General features: G+C 43.0%; 1 protein-coding gene across 9 annotated transcripts in view; it reads right to left on the bottom strand.

Moving 5' to 3' along the window:
* The window catches only part of BIRC6 (baculoviral IAP repeat containing 6), a 184,054-nt gene that overhangs the window by 22,007 nt on the left and 144,890 nt on the right, over positions 1-17,157 (bottom strand). For all 9 annotated transcript variants that reach the window (XR_005885163.1, XM_040993044.1, XM_040993043.1 and 6 more), the window contains 3 exons: positions 16,614-16,778; positions 15,734-15,902; positions 9,232-9,442 (listed from right to left, as the gene is read on the bottom strand). Coding sequence is in view for 8 of the 9 variants with exons in the window: in XM_040993044.1 (XP_040848978.1) it covers positions 9,232-9,442; positions 15,734-15,902; positions 16,614-16,778 (545 nt within the window). In the remaining variant the exon portion in view is untranslated. The remainder of the gene's footprint in view (positions 1-9,231; positions 9,443-15,733; positions 15,903-16,613; positions 16,779-17,157) is intronic.

Raw genomic sequence — 17,157 nt, 5'->3', positions numbered from 1 at the left:
CAAACTTCAACTCACCAAAAAGAAAAGAAATCAGGATGCAGTGCATGTCATTCTAACCTAGGCTCTTACCCCAACTGGTCTTCATGAGGCAGGACTATTACACCACAGCATCGAAGGCAAAGGCTGGCACAGGTGAGGGGCTAAGCCAACTGGGTCAGAGCAACCACTGAAACGCGCACAATCTAGGGCTCGGAATAGACTCGGTTGGGGAGCTATGAGAGTACACCCTTGCTGGGTTGGGATTCCCATGGGAGGGTGCGGGGGCTGGAGTGGGAGCTGTGTTCTGGTTTGGATATGACTGCAATTTCCCTAGGCACAAATGTGGACTGGGACTGGGCACACCGAGCCGGGCTAGAAGCCTTCACCATCTGGTGCTCTGGAGAACCTGGGTAGACGTAGGACGGACTAGGCTGGGTCTCTGCCCCTACTGAGCCATGTGTGAGCAGTGTCTGGGTATGGACAAGCTCTGGCTGGGGTGAAACAGCCAACACCAAGAACTGGAGTGGACTGAAGGCCAGCACTGAGGGCTGGCTCATGGAACCACGAGCATGTGCAAAACCTGGCATAGGGAGAGGTTCTGAAGGAGGAGCTTGCAAAACTCCTCTGTCAGAACACAGCCCCTACAGGTGAGAGAAAGAACCACAATATGGAGCAACGCAGATCAGGCCAGAGAAAATACCCACCATCATACATATGGCATAGGTGGGGGCAGTGCAGGCTGGATTAATTCATATCAACCGCTGGTGAATCTGAGCACCAGCACAGATTGTGGGTTAGGCCAGTTTCGGTCACAACACAAGCCAGTGCACATTACAGAATGCCAAGGTGAGGTGAGTCATACCAGATGTGGTTGCAGCGCCCAAACAGCATACGTGAGAACCAGGGGGAGGGGCTAGGGAGGGCAAAACTGGCAGGGGAATGTAGGCTCCCCTGCTGGACAACCACTCCCACTGGAGAGCATGAGTTGGGATGGGGCAGACCAGACCAGAAAGGGCTACAACACCTGACTGGGGAAGGCCAGAATGGGCCAACTGGTGCAAGCAAAAATTAGAGTGGGTGAGGGTTGGTTGGGCTTTGCCACATCATCAGATGGCAGAGGCTGGCACTGGGGACTAATTCTGTTAAGTTAAATGCCAGAACCACCTGGAAAGTGCATAATCTGGAAGTTGGAGTGGCCTAGTAGGGAGCTGGTGGGCACCTCCCTCATGGGGAACCACTCCCACTGGAGAGCATGAAAACCAGGACAGGGGCAGATGTGGCTAGCCAGAAAGGCACCTGCCAGTATGTGTGTGGGCTGGATTGTAGGTTGGTTGGGTTAAACTAGACTTCAATGCCAACTGACAAGTAGCAGAACTAAATAGGACGTGGGACAGACTGAACAAGCCTGCGGTACATACTGGCACACATGGGAACCAGGGTAGGGGGCAGGCCTGGTGGAGGTTATGGGGAGTCACCCCAACTAGGCTGCAGCTCCCACTGGTTTGCGTGAGGATCGAGTATGAAGTGGGTAGGATCGAGCTGGACTACAACACCCATTGGTTCAAGTGGAAGACAGGCTGGAAATAGAACTGACCCAGCAATTGCAATGACCAACATGTGCATAAGCTGATTGGCGCGACGGACTGTGCCAGATCCTGTACTGGCAAATTCACACAGGAATCAGGTATGAGATCATCTCAGATTAAGTTTCTTTGGAGATCCCTCCAACTGAACTGCTGATCTCAGAACCCCAACCATGAAAAGACTATGTCAGCCAGTGGATTCTGAAGAGGTTTCATTGCAATTGGAACAGCGAGACTGGCAGCAATTCAGAACTGGTGAACTATCAAACTGCTTGAGCAGGACCCTCAGAGCGTGCCTCACATTGGGGACCTGGGATGGGTGGGAGGCTGGGTGGGGCTTTTCCTTTTGTTTCTCCCCTTAGCCCAGATACAGGGAAAAAAGTGATATTAGTGTGGAAATAATGGTCTTACCCACTTTCTAGTAGCCCTTGACGTTTTGTACCCTAATCAACTAAGTAAGATTATTTTTAAAAATAAAAATAAAAAAATAAATGAATAAATGAAAATCTTTTAAAACATAAAAAATAAATAAAATAAAATACTCAGTGTTAACTGTCCTGCAACTCAAAAGCTGATGCAACTTGATGATGAAAAAAATGATTACAGATATTAAAATACTGTGCTTCCTAGGTAGAAACATTGCTAATCTGCAAAATTTTAGGGTTGTTTTAAATTTAGCTAACACTATAAGCTGTGTTCTGGCATCTTATCTAAGTGTTTTTCAGGAGCCAACTAAGGCTTCACACATGATCCAAGTGTGAACAGTGAGAATCTGGGCAGGAGAGAGCAGCGATGCATAAACACAGAGGTCTCGGGACTGGCAGCTTTTGTATCATACAAGTATTTCTTTCTACAAGGGATACCACAGGACTGAGGACTCTGCCTAATAGTAATAAATGTTCAATGTTAGATCCTGATAATTATTCTCATTCCCTGTCAAAGATAATATTTTCTTGTCTATTTCATGCAGCAGGAAAAATAATACACATCTAAACAATTTTAAAATGTGAACCATACACAAAAATTAAAGCTACTATCACCACTTGTTTAACACAAGCATGTGAAACTAGGTATTTAAATCTATCTACAACATAAGGCAGACTGATATCCTCGAGAAAAAAGGAGAACCAATAAAAACACAAGATAAAATAGAAATACACTAATAACTAACTTAAATTGGCAGAAAAAGAATATAAGAAATATTTCTTTTTTCTATAAACCAAAGTCACCAATGTGTCAGTAATGACCTTGACTTTTCACTGATTTTGCTCCAATCGTAACTCATGCAGTGATGTATAGTGACACTGAGCCTGCAGTCTGGGCTCTCTTTGCCAAGCACATGACATGCTCACATGTGACAAACTTCCTCGCCAAATACTCTGATAGATACACCAACCAGCCCAATTTCAGTATTACGAACATACACCTGTATCGAAAAAAATCACACTGTACCCAATAGGATGACACTAAAAGACACAACAAACCCAAAATAAATAACAAATCAAGGCTAGTTTGGGTGTCTAACTTTAGCTTCTCCCAACCAATGGGGTAAACGAGGGAAGATGGTTAAAATCTCATTTGTTCTCTTTTTTTTTCTATCTTGCTAGTTTATACTGCAACTGTTTTGACTTTTAGGCGAATTGAGGATGCAGCCTGAAAAACAATACCTCAAATAAGCAAGAAGATGTTCAGTAGTAGTATAGTATGCAATAACTAAACTACACAAGCAGAAGGCAATTGTGAAAGGAAAGATCTTGTTAAAACTTCGATTATTTATTTATTTATATATTTAGTCAAATCTCACTTCTTAAAAGCAGGCCAGGAGTCTGATATCTATCAATGAAAATTTCTATTTCAATTTGTTCATGCTTTTGCATTTCCAGATAGCTAAAAAAAAAGCCAAAATTATAATGGCAGAATACACCTGGGGATACCAAAGGGATACATGCGAGATGAAGATTTGATTGGAAAGAGTAGCAATAACACTAAATGGATTTTAAGGAGATAAAACTGTGTTTTGTTCATGATAATACTGAAATAAATCAAAACAAGCATTCAATTCATAGTACTGAACATAAAAGAAAAATGACTGTACCATATAATGCTCACATTCTTCAGGCTCCATTTAAGTAAATCACTGGTAGGGACTGACACCGTGTTGTAATGGGTAAAGCCACCACCTGAGACATCCACCAGCATCACATACAGGTACTGGTTTGACTCCTAGCTGCCCTACTTCTGTTCTGGTTCCCTGCTAATGCCTGAGAAAACCACGAGGCCAGCTAATGTTCCACATCTCCAAGTGCATGCATATGAAATGAGTGCCAAGTTGTACCGTGGTTGCTGCACTTGCCACCCAGCTCCCTGCTTGTGGGCAGCACAGGAAAGTCCAAAGCCTTGGGACCCCATGCTGCCATGGGAGACTTGGAAGAGGCTCACCTCCAGCCATTATGGCCATTTGCTAAGTCAATCAGTGGATGGAAGATCTTTGTCTCTCCTTCTCTTTGTAAAATCTGACTTTCCAAAGAAAATAAATAAATCTTAAGAAAAGGAGAGAAGAGCAGCAGTGGATGGTCAAGTTCATGGGCCTCTGCTACCCGTGTGTGAGATGCAGATGAAGCTCCTAGAAGCTTTCTCTTCCCTCCTGCCCCTCAAGTGCTTGGGTCTCTGAGCTCAGGTGGGAGACCTGGAAAAAATCTCCTGGCTTCTGGCTACAGCCTGGTCCAGTCTTGGCCAAAACAATAAATCAGTAATTGAAAGAAAAAAAATTCAGTGGTATGCTTAAGCAGGTCTTACTACATCTAAAAATACTGATTACCTTAATTCTTTTCTACAGCTATGAAGAGATGTACTATGGTTTAAGCAGTCCCCAGCAATGGAAATGTATTTTATTTCTCTAAATTTCATTTTATGAAAGAAAATCTGGCAGAAATTATTCTGATTATTCTTCTTTGCACACGTTAAGTAAACCCAATTTAATTCACAGTAAAAATCTTATCCATTTGTACCTGCAACTTGCTATGCCGAATCATATCACTTCTTCTGTCAAGTCAGTAATTGTAGCTTCCTCTTATAACAAAACACAACCTTGCTTTCTCTTAAATGCTATTTGATCTAATGAGAATAGTATACCTGTTATTACATGTGGAAGTTCTTCCTTTGAAAAATAAAAGAAAAAGCTCTTTCTGACCTGACAGATCTCTAGGATCTTATGGTCTGACAAAAAATTTCTACTAAAAAAAACTTCTTCAGGTTTTTAAACATGAAAACTACCTGACTTGTTTAATCAGTTTACTTAAATCTCACTATTACATTACCTCTGATGGATGTGGTTAAGTTCTAAGACAGCATAGGAAAAATGTCCGGGCCAGGTGCAAGGGCTCCTTGGCTAAAGGATTAAACCATTTGTTGTTGTTGTTTTTTTTTAAAAGATTTATTTATTTTTATTGGAAAGGCAGATATACACAGAGGAGGAGAGACAGAGAGGCAGATCTTCCCTCCAATGGTTCACTCCCCCAGTGACTGCAACGGCCGGTGCTGCGCCGATCCAAAGCCAGGAACCAGGAACCTCTTCTGGGTACAGGATCCCAAGGCTTTGGGCCATCCTCAACTGCTTTCCCAGGCCACAAGCAGGGAGCTGGATGGGAAGTGGAGCAGCTGGGATTATAACCTGTGCCCATATGGGATCCTGTCATGTTTCAAGGCGAGGACTTTAGCCGCTAGGCCACGCCAGGCCCGGACTGAACCATTTGTAAAAACTGGAATCTCATGGGAGTGCCAGTACCTGTCCAAACTACTCCACTTCCCATCCAGCTTCCTGGAAAAGGAGGATTGCCCAAAGCCTCGGGACCCTGTACCACTATGGGAGACCCTGAGGAAGTTCATAGCTCCTGACTTTGAAAAAGGTCAGCAACAGCCATTTTGGCCATTAGAGGAATGAATCCGCAGACAGAAGATCTTTCTCTCTCTCTAATTCTTTTGTAAAACTGCCATCCCAATAAAAATAAATCCTTAAAAAAAAAAAAAAGAAAAGCTAGGGCCCAGCGCGGTGGTGCAGTGGTTAAGGTCCTCGCCTTGCACGCCCGGGATCCCATATGGGCGCCAGTTCTATCCCGGCAGCCCCGCTTCCCTTCCAGCTCCCTGCCTGTGGCCCGGGAAAGCAGTCAGGGACAGCCCAAGGCTTTGGGACCCTGCACCCGCGTGGGAGACCCGGAAGAGGCTCCTGGCTTCGGCTCGGCATAGCATCGGCCGTTGTGCTCACTTGGGGAGTGAATCATCAGACGGAAGATCTTCCTCTCTGTCTCTCCTCTCTGTATATCCGCCTTTCCAATAAAAATAAAATCTTAAAAAAAAAAAACTCAAGAAAAAAACGTAAATCCATTCACTACTGCATGTTTGCAAAGGTAGCTGGACATACCGCCAAAGCATTAGCACAGTAATGGATGAATATGTTTCCAGTCTCACCCTATTATCCTTGGACCTTAAAACGAAAGATACTCAGGTTCTTTACAGGACTGATGACTGCCTGTGGCATCAGCATCCCATGCAGGTGCCAGTTTGTGTCCTAGCTGCTCCACTTCCAATTCCACTTATGGCCTGAAAAGGCAGCGAAGGATGGCTCAAGAGCTTGGGACCCTAATCCTATGTGGGACACTGAGAGGAGGTTCCTGGCTCCTGGCTCCTGGCTTCAGGTAGGCTCAGCTCTAGACACTGCAGCCATTTGGGCAGTGATGGAAGAAAGAAAGAGAATCTATGATGTAAGATTCTCTCTCTCTCTCCATAACTCTGTCTTAAAATTTAAAGATTCTCTGAGACCCAGCATGATAGTCTAGTAGATACATCATATTGTTGCACCCTTTGGGATCCCGTATGGGTGCCGGTTCATATCCTGGCTGCTTCACTTCCCATCCTGCTTGTGGCCTGGGAAGGCAGTGGACACCCTGCACCCCTGTGGGAGACTGAGAAGAGGCTCTAGGCTTCAGGTAAGCTTAGCTCCAGCCTGTGCGGCCACTTGGGGTGTGAACCAATGGACAGAAGATCTTTCTCTCCATATCTCTTCTCTCTGTGCATCTGCCTTTCCAATAAAAAGAAATAAATCTTTAAAAAAAAAGATTCTCTACTAATGATTGTTTCTTTATCAAGCCTTTCCAATAAATAAATGAATCTTTGTGAAGGACTTCAGGCTTGGGGCATGCGAATCTATGGATCCTCTTTTAATCTCAATTATCAAAACTGCAATAAAAATAATCACAATGTTTACATAGAGATCAGCAAAGTACAAATTAAATCTAGTTTTTCTTTATCCAAGATTATTGAGGAATTAAGATCTCATCTGAAGTTAAAAAAAATGCATGTCGGGCCTGGCAAGGTGACTGAGCAGCTAGAGTCCTCACCTTGAACGTGCCAGGATCCCATATGGTTAGCAAAGAATGAATGGCCTTAACTCTCTGTGAAGTTAGAAACGCATTCTCAATGTGTTAGGCCTTGAAAGCAAAATAGGGATGCACTGAGCTTTTTCTGATAAAGACTTTGGAGTCTAACAGAAACCTCGAGAGAGATCTGGTAAAAATTACTTCAAAACATACTAGTAGTGCTTCCTTATGGTAAAATGGCATTATTATACACACTTAATGTACATGATCATTGTGAAGATAAATGAAACATCTCTTTAAATAATCACTATGAATTTCACAAGGAAGTCTGGTTGGTGCATACTTAGAATTTGAAATGTCGTTTTTTGATGGTTGAAGTAGTAAGAATCGAAGCAATAATTTTTTCCAGGTGATCAAACAGATAAATAAATACATACATAAATAAAAAATCAGCTCCAGTTATTTGAAAGTCAATTACTTCCTATATGAAATCAAATTTTCCTGGCAAATTAATTAACAGTTTCTACAGAAGATTCCTCTTACCAAAACATTATGCAACATATTACACACACAAGAAACAGATTAATTTATGAAAAGCAAAGAGTAAGAGGCACTCGGAGCAAACCCATTCAAAAAAGGATACTTTGTAACTAACACCTTGACTCCATCTATACATGCTGCACCAGGAACGACAGCATGAGAAATAACAATGCAATTATTTATTTTTAGATTTATTGCACTACAAACTTGTGATACTGTTTCTAACCAAGGCTCTAACCAAAAATCCACAAGTATTTTAAATCAGCACACATTTTTTCACCTAAGAAATGACACTGGCTAAAAAGCACTCAAGATTCTACAAATTTCCAATGTTTAGTTAGAAAATAACATGGTCATCTCAAAAAATAGACATGTAAGCTACAAAAACACAGGAAAAAATTTCCCTTAATGTAGGCAATCTCAAGCCACAAACTGCATGTTTCCTGTACGTGTGTGCAGTAGGGACGCACAGCAGGCCAGGAAGCGCACAGGACAATCACTGAAGCTTCGTACCAAGCAGATGTAACTCAACCACAGCATCAGTCTTTCAGTTCAATTATGACACATTATTTTTACATAATTATGCTGGCTTGGTTACCACCCTGAAACACTTAGGTTATCAAAACAGAAGATATTAACAGATATGCTAGTCCCTCTATCATAACACAAGAAATATCCCATTAAAGAAAACTCTTCCTATTCTCCTTTCCGAGCAGCAAGAGTAACACGAATCACTAGTGTTCCCTCTCTGCCAAGCAGCTCCCCTTCCTTCTTTCTTTTCACTGTCTGACTGTAATCAGCTTTTAATGCCAACACAGACACCCGATCACCTGATTTTCCCTTTTTTAAAGGGGAATACTTGCCAGAGTGACAGGTTTTCTGTCATTGTTTGACATACGCTGCTTAAGTTGCAGGGGAAAACAGGCAAAGCACATATAGCACAAAGCTGGTAAAGAACGTGAACTGAACCAAAAGATCACTGCCAAATGAACCCATTTCTGCTGTCAGTCCAAATGCTTTAGGAATCAGAACCAGTCCATGAAGAGGGCAACCGCTCAGCAGATTGCTAAAAGCAAGGAAAAGGCTTTCTACGTTACTGGGAATTTAGATACTAGTTCATTTATAATTTGACAATCTGAATTACTGCTATTAATGCACACAAAAATAATTTTAAAATTCAATGTACCGGAAAGAGTTTACCAAAGCTCTAACAAGCAAATGCTGAACCTTTGACTTACAAAAGGAATTGTATCACAAATTATAACATAGATCAAAACACACACAAACAAAACAGGAATAACACACACACCCAATAATTCCACTTCTAAAACTGTAAACTGCAGACACACAGTTTCATAGACTGGAAATAATCTAAGTATCCACTGACAAATGGGCTAAGTCAATCAGAGCATTTACATGCAATGGAGACTCAGAAAGATTCTGTATCTGCTGCCACTGAGAACCATCTCTGACAGTTACAGTGGGTACAGCTATGTGCTTCATAGACCTCTCTACAGACGAGACAGTCATTTAACAAAGACTCCTCCGAGGCAGCCATCAGATCATACAGGGAAATGTCTGGGAAACATCTAGGGATAAACATCTCATTCTTAGTGTAGGATTTGGTTAGATGTGTCACTTTAGATCTTCATGTAAGAACAGTGAATGTGTGTATAAATAACATGTACCACTGAAACAGAAAAGAAAAAAAACCAATAAGTTGTCAGAATCAAGAGGAATAGCAGCTGCTGTAATACCTTAAACGGTTGGTGTATGTATCAACACAGGTCTTCATTTTGGCTAATAAAGTACCAACAGAAGTCTGACACTCGGACTGGTCTTCCTCCTCTTCCCCGTTCTCTGTAGAAAGAGGCAGCAGCAGGGGCACCATGGACGTGCAAGAGGCAATGGCCCGGAGCAACTCCAGCAGAGCTCGGTAGAGGGGTACATGTCTCGCCATGTCGAGAACTACAAGAAGAGACGGGGAAAAACAAAATGAGAACATGTGCAATGCAAGCCCTAGGTCGCAGCACTGTGGCTTCTACCTGGATCTCAGGAGGGACTGCTTAGTGGACAAACGACAAACACGGGACGTGATAAAGCACCAATATACAGAGCATGGCAAGTACTCTGGGAAATACAAGAAATATTAAATACAGACCAGGCGCTGGGGTGATGGTAGAACATGTAAAATCTATCTAACTAATTAACCAATACATAGCAATGAACAAATAGCCCAAAATAATACAATACAGTAGAAAATACAACTATCATCACAAAGCACAAAGGTATTGTTTATATTAAGTTAAAACAACAACAATTATATTTTACACAAAAACCAATAGCACTATAGTTCCCTGAAAAATCTTTCAACAAATCAACATTTTTATTTAAAAAAAAAAAAGATACTGATTATGAGGACATTCCATTAGTAGTTGCAAACGAAAACAATTTTTTCTTACTGCCGGGTGGCAGCACACCAGGGCCCCTGCCACCGGGGACACCTCCTCGCTGTGTGGGTCAGAGCGCCTCTCTGAGGCCTGACTATCCCACTTCAAGCGGAACTAGCTGACTGTTTCTGGGGAGCAGCAAGTGGCTGCCCAGTACGCAGCTCCCAGACACTGCCTTGGGAGAGTGAATGGGGTTCAGCGCCCGCCTTTCACTCAGCTCCGCCGTGCCAGTGTGGCCATTTAAAACAGGCAATTGGATAATGAGATCTCTCTCAGACTCTCCATCTGTCAGTTACTCTACTTCTCAAATTAGAAAATTCTCCTAAAATTAATTTTTAAAAACCTTTATCTATTTTGTATTGGAAAGGCATATTCATAGAGAAAAGGAAAAAGAAAGATCTTCCATCTGCTGCTGCACTCCCCAAGTGGCCATAACAGCCAGAGCTGGGTTGATCTGAAGCCAGGAGCCAGGTGCTCTTTCCGGGTCTCCCACATAGTTCTGGGGTCACAAGAGTCCTCTCCTGCCTTCCCAGGCCACAACAAGGGAGCAAGAAAGAAAGTGGAGCAGCCAGGACATGAACCAGTGCCCACATGGGATCCCAGTGCATGCAAAGGAAGGATTTTAGTCACCAGACTACCGGGCCCCAAAATTCATCTTTCTTTTATGAATTATGGTAGAGATTATTAAACTGCTGCTTGCAACACAGGCAACTCATACCAGATCAAGGGCCCAAGTTCTCCCTCCTTTGCCTCCAAACTGAGCACATTACGAACATGCTTGGGAAAGCAAGGAATGGTAGCCCAAGAGCCTGTGCCCCTGCCACGTAGGCAGGAAATCCAGGGAGTTCCTCCCTCTGGGCTTCAGATGGGAAGCAGCCTATGGACAATCTCAGTCTGTTTCTCCTTCATTGTTATTCTTTCAAAAAAGTCCTATCCATCTTAGAATGTATTGTTACCTTGAGAAAGGTAAGCTATAATTAAGGCATGTATAAGTGGGTTTACGGTTGTAGCACAACTGAAATTTACTTTTCTGAATCATGAGATAAGCATCTAGCATCTTTTTTTCCAACACAAGCTACTGAACGCTACAAACAGTCAGTAAAACCTGAGCAGTGTTACCCACCATCTGCTGGCGGACACAAAAGCCGGGAGCATGCCTGCTTGGACAAGGCTGCAGAACCTGCCTGCCAGTGTTAGACCAGGGGGTGGACCACATCAGCCCGGGCTGCCGAATCGACCAGAACACAGGAGAAGCTGATATGAGCACATATACTACCAGGGACTTGTGCGCTCACCTCTGCGGTACCACAGCACCCGTCCGTTTGTGCGACTGGTACCAGTACAGACAGGATGAGCTAGGGTTGACCATGAAATTCACGCAACACTCAAGGGAGCTCAGGCTGGAAGGAGGCTACAGAACCCACCAGAATATACAAAGGCCAGGCCTGAGGGCAGAATAGCCAAGCAGGGTCACGGCACCTGCCAACATGCATGAGCGCTGGGGCAGGGTATGGGCCTGAACTCGCTGCTAGGCCCCAGCTACCGCTGATGAGTGTGACAGCTGGGCCTGGGGATGGGCCAAGCTGGGCGAGGCCAAAGCACCCACTGGTGAGTGACAGGACTGGGAGTGGGCCATGTCAGGATGGGCGCAGTATCTGCCAACAAACATTGAGATCTGAGTCAGGGATTGGGCGTGGTAGAGAAGCTTGGGGACCTCCCATACTAGGCTGCAGCTCCTGTTTGTAAGCATGAGAGCGACAGCTGGGGGAGGCAAGGCAAGGCTGGCCTGCAGCTCCCGTCAACTTATGTGTGAGGCAGGTCCAGGAGTGGGCTGGCCTAGGCCAGTCCACGGAACACACTGGCAAAATCAAAGATACAGGATGAAAGCAGGCCAGGCCAGGATGGACAACAACAACTTTCACTTCATGTGAGGGCTGAAGGCTGGGCTAGGTTTGCAGCACTTGGCAAAAGCTGAGACTAGGAACCAGCACAGTAGCCTAGCAGCTAAAGTCCACACCTTGCATGTGCCGGATCCCATATGGGCACCGGATCTAATCCCAGAGGTTCCATTTCCCATTCAGCTCCCTGCCTGTGGCCTGGGAAAGCAGCTGAGCATGGCCCAGGACCCTGAAACACTGCACCCGCGTGGGAGACTTGAAAGAAGCTCCCGGCTTCGGATCGGCTCAGCTCCAGCCACTGTGTGAATCATCGGACGGAAGCTCTTCCTCTCTGTCTCTCCTCCTCTCTGTATATCTGACTTTCCAATAAATAAATAAATATTTTTTAAAAAAGAAATGTAAGATTAAATTATGAGTAAGCATTACACCAACTATTTCTAACAATAAGACAACATCTCCATCTAGTGGCCAGAGCGAAGAGTGCAATCTTTAAAAAGTCTAAATATTAATTTTAAAAATTACTTTTACATCCTTGTTTAAACATGTAGTTATACTTTTCGAAATCATCACAATTGCACAAAATATCTCAGATTAATCCAAAGTGCAACAGTAAAGCCAAACTACTAACATATCTTTAGTCAGTATTAAAACAACTATTATTGGGCCCGGCGCGGTGCCCTAGCAGCTAAAGTCCTTGCCTTGAGTATGCTGGGATCCCATACGGGCACCAGTTCTAATTCTGGCGGCACCACTTCCCATCCAGCTCACTGCTTGTGGCCTGAGAAAGCAGTCAAGGACGGCCTAAAGCCTTGGGACCCTGCACCCAAATAGGAGACATGGAAGAAATTCCTGGCTCCCGGCTCCAGATTGGCACAGCACCGGCCGTTGCACTCACTTGGGGAGTGATTCATCAGACGGAAGATCTTCCTCTCTGTCTCTGCTCTTCTCTGTATCTCTGACTTTGTAATAAAAATAAATGAATCTTTTTAAAAAAAAAAGGTATTTGAGCTTTAAACTTATTCATCTATTTTAAGGAAACAGAATCATGCTGCTGACCTTTGAAAAAGCTATGTAACCATGAATAATTATTACATGATATTGTTGCTGTTAAGACCACCAAAACTAACACTGAAAAAAATCTCCATGCATTTATATATTAGCAGGCTTTTAAATTCTCCTTTGCACTCTTTCATTTTTATTATTGATTTTTAAAGAAAGATGTACTGACTTTTATTGTGAAGTCTGATAGAGGAGGGGAGACAGAGAGAGGATCTTTCATCTGACGATTCACTCCCCAAGAGGACGCAACGGCTGGAGCTGAGCCAATGGGAAGCCAGAAGCCCGGATCCTCTTTCAGCTCTCCTACACTGGTGCAAGGTTTTGGGCCTGCCGCAACTGCTTTCCCAGGCCACAAGCTGGGAGCTGGATGGGAAGCAGAGCCACCAGGATTAGAACCAGAGCCCATATGGGATCCCAGCACATGCAAGGCTAGGACTTTAGCCACTATGCTACTGCTCCAGGCCCCCTCCTATCTTAAGATCCTAGATACTTAAATGCTTCTAATAGCATTTAATAACAGAATTTTACCATGTAACAATCTAAAATTAACAATCTGGTTACATAATAACATGGCCACTATTCTACAAGTAACAGCCTTGATACAGAATTACTCAAGGAGTATAGATAATGACTAAATCACTAAATACAATCAGTATCTGTTCTTGTTTCCATTTCCAGGAATTTTCCAACCTCAACTAGTTTACTCCCACTATGCTTGCAATTGACACTCTTTTTTCTACTTCTGATGTAAATATGTTCAGAACTAAAACCCGAGACCAACTACATCTGACATCATGACCAATCTTCATGGCCACATATTGAATTTTCATCTAAAACAGGAAGGCCAAATTCTAAACTTCTGCCAAAATAACGAACACTCAGACATCCTTTCAAGGTCTTACTGCTACACAAAAGGTTCCAGGGACTGATGCAGTGCTTGCTTCATAAGCCAATCCTCCACTTGGGCCACCAACATCCCATATGCACACTGGTTCGAGTCCCACTGCTCCAGTATAGATTCAGCACTCGATAGCCTGGGGATGCAGTAGAGGACTTCCCAAGGCCTTGGGTTCCGCATCCAGCAGGAGACCCAGATTCCTAGCTGCAGGCTTCAGACCCGCTCGGCTTTGGCCAGGGCAGCCACTGGGGAAAATGATGAGGGAAGGCAAGTTCTCTGTCTCTCCCCTTCTCTTTGTAACAATGACTGTCAAAGATCTGATGTCATCGGGCTCGGCGCAGTGGCACAAGTGGTTAAAGGTCCTCGCCTTGCATGCCCGGGATCCCATATGGGCACCGGTTCTAATCCCAGCAGCCCCACTTCCCTTCCAGCTCCCTGCTTGTGGCCCGGGAAAGCAGTCGAGGACGGCCCAAAGCTTTGGGACCCTGCACCCGCGTGGGAGACCCGGAAGAGCCTCCTGGCTTCGGATCGGCATAGTATCGGCCGTTGCGCTCACTTGGGGAGTGAATCATCGGCCGGAAGATCTTCCTCTCTGTCTCTCCTCTCTGTATATCCGCCTTTCCAATGAAAAAATTAAAAAAAAAAAAAAAAAAGATTTGATGTCATCAAATCTACTAGGATTATCATTTGATAGGAACTTACCTTTGTTTTATTTCAAATACCTTTTTAATATTAACATTAATTAAAATTATACTGAACAGTATCTGATTCAAATACATTTGGGAATGAAACAGCAAATGGAAGGTACGTAACTGTGTATTTTTCAAATAAAAATAAGTAAATAAAACAACTAACAAGAGACGACCAGTCTGATATATCAACCTATCAACCTAAAACTTTGCTGCAGGTGTTTCAGGGAGGCAGGAAGTGGTGCGTGCTTAACGCATACTTTCATCACGGGGAAGACAGTGGGCAGCCGCCTTCCGCACGGCAGGAATGTCCCTGCTCATTCTGACAACTCTCTCCTACGAAGATGGAACTGAGTGATGGATGTATCTGTTTTTCACACCAAATTACTATTGTCTAACTTTTTAGCATTCAACAAACATGATGAACAACCTCACGGGAATTCTGACACCCTGAGATCAGGAAATCATCATCAAGTGGTCAATCTTGATCATTTTTGGTTCCAGGTTATTAAGACAAAGAAATGTACTTTCGGTAATAATATCGGGGAAATCAGCAAGGGGAAGGGATTTGGGGGAGTGGGTACGGGAAATCCCAGAGACTATGGAATTGCATCATAAAATTAAACATAAATTAGAAGGAAAAAAGATCATGCACCAAAAAAATAAACAAAAAAAAAAACCAAAAAGCTGTCTTGGGGATGCACACACCAAAAAGTCTAATTATCATGCAGATAGAAAGCATGCAAATGAATTCCTTCCTTTGAGAAAGAGTTCTTGTTTTGATACAACAGGTGGTCTAAGTAATTGAGCACATCACACAGACAAGAAATAATGTTTAAATAATATTGTGCAGATAATTATTATCTTCAATGATTCTGTTACTCTAAAAATTAGTTTCTGAAAAGGGGTTGAATGTTAAATGATAAACTCTGAATTTACCTTTTCTACCAAGGGTACTGTTGGCTAGGTTCACGTATTCTAGAACTCAGAATTTAGGTGCATACACATTCTCATAATATGATTTTCTGAATAATTAAATGGTCACAGTAAAATATGTATATCAGTCATAGTAATACTATGTATTTGATTAACTCTTATGATAATAGTTAAAGTAATTAAGAGTTTAATTAAAATAATTACTTTAGCTTAAAAAAAAAACCAATCCATCAGATAATTCAACTGAAACTTATTTATGTCGCTATGACAAACAAATAGCCACCATTCACCCACGGGCAACGCCGCGGGGCGACTGCAAAGGGCTTTACCGGAATCGTTTCGCAGGTAGGACGACACGGCGGGGATGAGGCAGGACTGGCTGAGCAGCTCCAGCAGCACGGAGGGCAGGGCGCTGCTGTTCTGGCCGCGGCTCTCCTGAGCGGCCTGCGCCTCCCCACTGACCGCACCGCTCAGCGGGTTGATGTAACTCGCAAGAACCTAGGTGGAAAAGTGGATCCGCACTGTGATATACTTGAAAAACCTGCAATCTCAATACTCAGAATATTTTCAATCTCATACTATGTATAGAAAACATGATATTTTTGTTAAAAATTTTTCAAAGTCGGTTTTGCCAGGATGCTGTTTACAAACAAATCTAATTCAACAAATATTTGAAACTTAAACACCTAGCAGGCAACTCTGATCTCATTTATGATAATATTGAAAAAATTCAGTTCACAGTGTGAGGGTGAACTCAAATTAGCAGATAACAATGGAAACCAATCTTCAGGCATGTCTCATCACCTCTGTAGTAAATTTTCTGCACTAGCCTAGAAAAATTATGAATAAAAGTAATAATTTGAACAACAAAAATATAAATAATTACTTCTATGGAGTCCAGAGACAATATGTTAAGGTGAGAGGATGAATAGAAAAATTATTTCCAGGGCCTGGCGTGGTGGCCTAGTGGTTAAAAGAAAGAAAGAAAAATGATTTCCATATGGTACATCTTCAAGAGAGAAGGTAATTTCACTCTTGCCACTTTTCTCAGGAAAAGCATTTAGAATAACATGTGGAAAACAGCCATCTCTGATGAGTGGCATCTTAAGTAAGCATAATTAGTAGCTTGTACGTAATCAACACCTAAACACCATCCGATGTGCAGACACCAGGTAACTGAGGAAGACACCATTCAGCTTGCAAATGTACCTGCAGAAGACACGTGACGTGCTCCTCCTCCAGCCGCTGCTTAGTTAAGGCCTGTTCCACATCCCATCCAGAAGCTGTGGAGCCTGTTCCAAAACCAGTCCCTTTGGCCCAATACAACTGCTGTTCCTCTGTGGATGTAGGGTTATGAGAGCTTGCCACCTGTGGCTTAGAACAACAGAACATGAACATTTATTACTACTTCTTTTTAATTATTCAAAAGTAAAATGCTTCAACCACTATGGAAAACACTTTGACAATGCCTTTAAAACACAGGGTACGAATCCAAGCCTATAAGAAATTGTATCACATAATTCAGAATTCAAAATAAAAGTACACTTAGAGAAAGAAAAACAACAAAAATACGGGGTACTAAATCACTCCATGGTCCAGAAATTCCTAGATATATTCCCAAAAGCAATGAAAATGCTGTTTAAAAAAAATGCAAATGCACTTTCTCGGTATGCTATTCCACAAGAAGAAAAAAGAAACAGAGGGAAGGAGGAAAGAAGGGAGAAGGAGAGGGGAGGAGTCGATGTGTTCACTA

Source organism: Ochotona curzoniae, unplaced genomic scaffold (genome assembly GCF_017591425.1).
Source record: "Ochotona curzoniae isolate NIBS_2020 unplaced genomic scaffold, NIBS_Ocur_1.0 contig_883, whole genome shotgun sequence".
Taxonomy (NCBI): Eukaryota; Metazoa; Chordata; class Mammalia; order Lagomorpha; family Ochotonidae; genus Ochotona; species Ochotona curzoniae.
This window is presented reverse-complemented; position numbering and strand designations above follow the sequence as displayed.